Consider the following 7,465-nt stretch of genomic DNA (forward strand, 5'->3'; position numbering starts at 1 on the left):
AAAAAAACTGCTACCAACAACAACAGTACATACCAAACTTTCTGATACTATACCAACACTATATCACAATCTAATTTCTCTCTCAATCTCCAAATCTCTACTCCTTATCTCATCTCCTCTCTCTCTCTTCTCCTGGGGCAGAACACTGGCTTTTATCTTCAGGTGGCAATGGTGATTAGTGTCAGCTGCTTCTTGACGAGGGGGCGGGGTCAGCTCCAATCACCAATTAGCCTGGGGTTGACCAATCAGCTGGTTGGGGAGTATTTCAGGAAGCCATCTCCTGAAACACACACACTAAAATACAAAACAGAACACAGAAACTGGGGAACGTAACAACCGGTTGCCCCTTTCTTGTGGCAACAGGTCACAAATCTTGCTGCTGTGATGGCACACTGTGGTATTTCTCCAAATAGATATGGGAGTTTATCAAAATGTTATTTGTTTTTCGAATTCTCTTTCTCTCCCTCCCTCCCTCCCTCCCTCCCTCAGTCTGTTCCTCTAGGTCAGTGAAAGCAACGGAAGTGATTTGGAGAGTCAGGGCTCAGAAGCAGAATGCAGGGAGGAAGAGGAGTTAGAAATTATGGGAGGGATCGAGACGTGGAAAGAGAAGGCAGGAGAAGAGAGTGGAGGGAGAGTGAAGAGGAGGGAGAGGAGGGAGAGAAGAGTGGAGGGAGAGGAAGAGGAACAGGGAGAGGAGGAAGAGGAAGAAGCAGAGGGAGAGGAGGAGGAACAAGGAGAGGAGGAAGCAGAGGGAGAGGAAGAAGCAGAGGGAGAAGAGGAAGCAGATGGAGAGGAAGAAGGTGAGCACACCCGATAGGGGAGCCCACGTTTCCACGGAGTGTGTCTGCCCCATGTCAAACCATTCCCCCTTGTACCACATAGTCAGTACCTAAAGTGAAAGTGGCAGGGGTGTTGGAGTTGTTTTTGAAAGTAGTAGGAGTCTGAGTTTTCTTTCAGATCTGTTGTTTAACACCAACCTGTCCGCCACCACATCCAGTTCACTGAATTGCTATCAAAGTAGGCTATTATTTCAAAATTTGGCGTCAGGCCTAGTCTGCATGAAACCTTATTGAGAGAGTTAAAATACATTTTGAAATAGTCTCTGGATAGTTGTTTGCATTTTTACAGAAGTAAGAACAGCCTACTTTGTGTTTTGAAATACTTTCTGAATATTGTCCTCTGGTTGTAACGAAAGTCATTTTCTTCCTCCTCCTCGGACGAGGAGAGGTGAGAAGGATCGGACCAATACGCAGAGTGGTTAGTTTCCATAGTGATTTAATATATAACAAAACAATATGCGATACAAAATAACTACCGTGACAGTCCCGTGAGGTACAAACACTGACACGGAAAACAAACACCCACAAAACACACGTGAAACCCCGGCTGCCTAAGTATGATTCTCAATCAGGGACAACGATTGACAGCTGCCTCTGATTGAGAATCATACCAGGCTGAACACACACAAAATCCCAACATAAAAATCACACATCGACAACCCACCCAACTCACGCCCTGACCATACTAAATAAATACAAAAACAAGGGAAAACAGGTCAGGAACGTGACACTGGTCACATAAGTATAATATATTATACTTGGTCCATCTTGAGTGAGTAATTTAGTCAAATTTACTACAATTGAAATACTCTAGTATTTTTTGTTGCGTTGAGATTGAACGAATTGAATGAATCCTCACTATCAGTATCTGCAATTTGGCAGTACGCCCAGAACCTTGTTTTGAGAAAGGGATATCTCAGTTTCAAGGTCTCAGCTTAGAGAAGAAGCCTCGTCGGTATTGGTCTGAGACAGGTGTGCTGGAGTCAGATCAGATACCTACCAGCTGCAACTCGTTCCATAATCAAGACCTCTACAAATACTCAGTCCTGTTTCTTCTACTCTGCCAGATCGTAATCTCTGCTCAGTCAGTTCATGATGCTAGCCATTTATGATGACGCAAGATCCTGTTACTCTGCTGTGCCTGTTTCCATGCCTGACACCGTTTATCCTCTCATTGCAGTTACCGCTCTGTCTCTGGCTCCTGTCTCCTGTTCCACATCTCACCACCCAACTACCTTGCTCTGGATTTTACTCACCACCACTACCTTGGATTTCCCTCAGGTCCTGTTAACCCTGTTCTACTCAGCCAACTTCAACCTCAGTCTCCACTTCTGTTTTTTCTGCAACTCATCCAAGCTTCCCCGGATCTGCACTCCATATCTCTCTGTGTAACAAATATTTTGGTTCATTCATCCCTGTTTCCTCATCTGAGTCTGCTCTTGGGTTCCCCTGTGTCACTCCGCTTAACACCGAGTGTTCCATAGTTCTCTACTTTACCTGCTAAGCTACCAGTCTGACAAAACTACATGTACAAAATCCTATATTTGTAAGTATGGTGTCTAGTTGAGGTCAGTGTTTGAAAGCAGCTTGGAATCAAAGGAAGCACCGGGACCACGCCGAAATCAGTGGGATCTCGCATTTTGCAACGCACGATTTGAAAAAGCATGTGAACAAACAAAGCTTTGTTTTAAGCCTTTTTGAAACCTTAACCCTGAATTTACCCAATAGAATTCATGCCTAAACTTAAGTTTCAGTTATACCTTTTTTGTTTGACTGACAGCTAAGATATGGCTCCACATGGCGTAATTGAAATGTTAAGCCGTGGCGTAATTCTGTAGCTGCAGTTACGCCACGGGTTGGTGTTTAATTTGTTGATTGGGTTTGGGTATTTGGTAGCGTTTATGATACCGTTGACCTTAACAGGGGCCCATGAAAAGTGGAAGCATAACAGCCCCCTAACATCAAAGATCCACCACAGTATTTTACAGTAGATGTGAGGTTATTTTCTCCATGCATCCTTCTTTCAACGCCAAACCCACCGCTGGTTTGCGTGGCCGACGAGCTCTATTTTAGTTTAATCTGACCATAGCATCCGGTTCAAATCCAAGGGCTTCCAGGTGTTTACTTTTGTTGGTTTCTCTCAAAGGCTTTTTTTCTGGCAAACCTTCCAAAGTATAATTGTAGATTTAGAGAATTTTGTTCATAAAATCAATTGTCCAAAATGGAAAAAATTGTATCTCACAGAATAAAGGTTACTGTAACATAGTGCTGAGTGATTCGTGCTTTTTTATATATATTTAAAAATCATGGTTTTCATATTTGGTGTTCTGTTTTTTTCTGTTGACATTAAATGCGTTATGCATTATGTGGGTTGAATGCTGTAACACAGAATAAAACTATTAATAAAAGTCGACTTCGGTCAATTAGTCATTTAAATACCGAAAAATAACCAACATTTCAGTTAATCGCTCAGTACTATTGTACCAGTTTTCCTTGGTTTGGGTTTATTTAAATCCTTCTCACGTGCGCAAAGCTAGCAGCATCCAAGTAATCATACATTCAGAGCGACCCGGTCATAACACCCATGGTCAATTTGGTTTGACATTCAATATCCCTATGGGGCTAGTTATGGGTGTAAATATAATTGTTCAATTTTTTAGAGCATACAAAATAGCTTAGTATTTGTATGATTTATTTGAGTATTCTTTGCTCATCTTTATCAAGGGTTCCAATCATTTGACGTGACTTTATATCCTCCTGCCAATCTACTCTCATCTTCCTCCTCCCTTTCCTGCCCCTCGTTTCACGCTGAAAGAGTGTTCCTGTCCATTCTGTCAGTACGTTCTGTCGCAGGGGTTCCTAACGAGCTGCATTTATGAGGTGATTAGCACAGAAATATGCTGACGAGGAGAGGAGAAATAAGAGAGGAGAGGAAAGAGAGGAGGGGACAGATAGAAGAGAGGATAAGAGATGAGAAGAGTGGAGAGGGGATGAGAATAGGTTCGAAGAGGAGATGATGAGAGGAAGATGGAGAGGAAAGGATACGAAAGGGAGCAGAAGATAGAGGAGAGGAGAGATGAAAGAAAAGAGAAGGCAGGGAAGAGAGGATGAGAGAGAGAGAAGAAGATGAGAGGAAGCAGGGGTGCTCTTTATTAGGGAAGAGAAGAGAGAAGAAAGGCCTAGAGGTGTGACTCAGAAGACTGCATGAGACTATTGGTATTTTATTCACAGTGTGTCAGACAGACATTTATCTCGTTACCTATGCACACTTACCCTTTCACCAAAAAGCATAATACCTGGGTAAATGCAAAATCCTTTGACAGATATCTTATCTTTCCAATCAGTGAGCATCATAATGTAAAACTTTCTTCTTTTTTACAATGTCCATATGTTGTTTTTCTTTCTTGTGTTCTCTGCTTCTCTCGTCTATTCAGTTTTCAAACATACAGTATGTGCTCTTAACTTTCTTCTCTTCTCCTCCTCTGTTCATCCCAATCCCCCCTCCTCTCCTCCACACTCTTTCTCTCCTCCGCCTACCTTTGTCACATTCACTCGTTCTACTGTGTGTTTTTCAGACTTTTCCTCTCCCCGCTCTTCTCGCCTGTCTCTACCTCTCCACCTACTCTTTCTGTATATCCCCCCCTCGACCTCCACCTCTCTCTCCCCCCACTCTCTCTATCTTTCTCTAATCTCCTGTACGCCCTCTACCACTTTCTCCCGTTGTGTGTGTGTGTGTGTGTGTGTGTGTGTGTGTGTGTGTGTGTGTGTGTGTGTGTGTGTGTGTGTGTGTGTGTGTGGCGGTCGGTGACGTTTGCGATGACGGAGGACAGTATTTTTTTATGAGCTTGGCTTTATTTCTACTGACATCTGTCGCCTTGATTTTTTCTACTGTAGACCTTCATTGCAAAACAGTGCGTTTCAATTAATTATTCGGTGACTTGAATGAGAGAGGTACACAAGTGTGACGCAGTCTCTGCCGTAAGGGCAGTGAGAGGGGAGGCTTGCCTACTAGCCCAGCTTTGAAGACTGTTTCACCACCATAACTAATGAAGACCTGTGTCTCTTCTTGTTCCTTGCATACTTCTTCATCTATAAGTTATATGGTCCATTGCATACTGAGTGTACAAAACTTTAGGATCACCTGCTCTCTCCATGACATAGACGGACCAGGTGAACCCAGATGAAAGCTATGATCCCTTATTGATGTCACCTGTTAAATAGATGAAGGAGAGACAGGTTAAATTATAATTTTTTAAGCCTTCAGACAATTGAGACATGGATTGTGCATGTGTGCCAGTCAGAGGGTTGAATGGGCAAGACCAAATATTTAAGCGCCTTTGAACGGGGTATGGTAGTAGGTGCCAGGCGCACCGGTTTGCGTCAAGAACTGTAACGCTGCTGGGTTTTTCACGCTCAACAGTTTCCTGTGTGTATCAGGAATGGTCCACCACCCAATGGACCTCTAGCCAACTTGACAACTCTGGGAAGCACTGGAGTCAACATGGGCCAGCATCTCTGTGGAACGCATTTGACATCTTGTAGAGTCCATTCCCAGACAAATTGAGGCTGTTCTGAGTTCAAAAAGGGGTGCAACTCAATATTAGGAAAGTGTTCCTAATGTTTTGTACACTCTTTTGTACTCTATGTATGGTAATTGTTACACCATCTTATAAGTGACATTCTTTAGTCTCACTCTATGAATTAACTCCTTTAGACTCCTAACGTATTAGTCATACAAGTACACTTGGCTCACCTGACGGGAACTGTCATACTTAGGCTATGCAGACATATTTTTAAGACTTTGGTGTTAGTGTATTTGGATAACGAGCAAAAGTGGGTATATTCACACATACTGTTCAGTTGTATTGTACCATTCTCTTTCTATAAAGACCTTCATTGGTTGCTACTTGACTAATGGCCTTGGCACGCATAGCTCACAGCACACAGTGGGAGGTTATTTGTTCATTACAGTCCCCCACCTTTCCCTCTCTCCATTCCTCCATCCCTCCCCTCCATCCCCTGACAATGTGAGGTTGTGGATGCGTTGTTCTGGAGAAGAGTCTGCAATGGTAATTGATGCGATGGTGTTGCTAATGCATTTGACCACACTGGAGACAAAGCTCATTATACTACAGCCGCCTGCCTGCCTGCGTGTGTGTGTGTGTGTGTGTGTACGTAAACAAAAAACAAACAAAAAAGAGCACAACAACACAATGGGAAAGAGAAAAACGTACCCACATGAAATCAGACGGAAATGGTAAGACAGATACATGCACACGCAGTTATACTTATATGAGTGAGAAATATGCTCTCAAGTGCCCAAACCTGCGCACACTCACTTCAGCTTTCTGAGTCATCAAACCAGCAGCAGTCTGCCACACCCTTGTAACGGCAGATTTCCTCCTCTTCGTCTGAAGAGGAGGTGTAGCAGGGATCGGACCAAGACGCAGCGTAGTAAGTGTCCATGTTTTAATATAATCAACTGAACAAGACACAAATACAAAATAACAAAGTAACCTAACCGAAAACAGTCCCGTGTGGCACAAACACTGACACAGGAAACAAACACCCACAAACCAACAGTGAAAACAGGCTACCTAAATATGGTTCCCAATCAGAGACAATGAAAAACACCTGCCTCTGATTGAGAACCATATCAGGCCAAATGACAAACCTAAACATAGAAACACAGAACATAGACTGCCCACCCCAACTCACGCCCTGACCATACTAACTATGGGTTTCTTGAAATGTAACATCCAATAAAAATGTATTTGTTGAAACACAGCGGGCCATTCTAGCCGTTTCGGCGTATACAAAATTCTCCAGACCTACAAGGGTGGAGTGACAACAACGGGATTTTGACGTATGGCTACGCAAGACTAGCCACACCCCAATCCACATTTGGGATTTGTTATTATCGTGAGATTTTCATAACCAAACCTCCCACTACCTTCTCTTCTTCTTCTCCCTCATCACCCTCTCTCCCTCGCATTTCTTTTCCTCCTTCCTTTCTCTTTCTCTCCAGCATATTCCACCCATCATACCTCTCCTTTCTCTTCTCTTTTTCTCTTTTTATTCCTGCGTTTGTCCTCTCTCTCTCTCTCTCTCGCTCTGTGTTGGTTGTGTGATGATACTCCTCTGGCTGTCTCCAAAATCGTTTGCCCCAATGACTCCCCCCTCTGTGTCTCGTGACACCCCTTCTTACATCCCCCCACACTCATTCTATAAATACCCAGCACCGGTGAGTCATTGGCGAAACATATGTCGCTCCCTCTTGCTCTTCTTCCCTCATCCCCCCGCTCCCTCCCTCTCCCTCCCTCATCCCCCTCTCCCTCCCTCCCTCCCTCATCCCTCTCTCTCTTTCATCTCTCCCGGCTGAGTCTCTTCCTCATTAAAGAGCTCACACACCAACACAGCACAGTACAGTACAGCACAGTCCATTCCAACTCAACTCAACACAGCACAGCACAGCCTCGGCCCCAGTCCCAGCCCCAGCCCCAGTCCCAGTCCCAGCCCAGACCTGCCAGTGTGAGCAACAGTGCAGAGCCAGGTTGTGGGTGAGTTGAGTTCAACAACTTTGGTGTTATTTGTGTGCATTCTCAGAATCAGACTATAAGCTCTGA

General features: G+C 44.0%; 1 protein-coding gene across 1 annotated transcript; it reads left to right on the forward strand.

Moving 5' to 3' along the window:
- The first annotated feature begins 567 nt into the window (after positions 1-567).
- On the forward strand, positions 568-3,242 carry LOC129824446 (tripartite motif-containing protein 44-like). Its single transcript, XM_055884120.1, has 2 exons — positions 568-800; positions 2,020-3,242. Exons 1-2 carry the CDS (start codon positions 581-583, stop codon positions 2,229-2,231), a joined length of 432 nt encoding a protein of 143 aa, XP_055740095.1. The 5' UTR covers positions 568-580; the 3' UTR covers positions 2,232-3,242.
- Positions 3,243-7,465: the final 4,223 nt, after the last annotated feature.

Source organism: Salvelinus fontinalis, chromosome 26, assembly GCF_029448725.1.
Source record: "Salvelinus fontinalis isolate EN_2023a chromosome 26, ASM2944872v1, whole genome shotgun sequence".
NCBI classification, from domain to species: Eukaryota; Metazoa; Chordata; class Actinopteri; order Salmoniformes; family Salmonidae; genus Salvelinus; species Salvelinus fontinalis.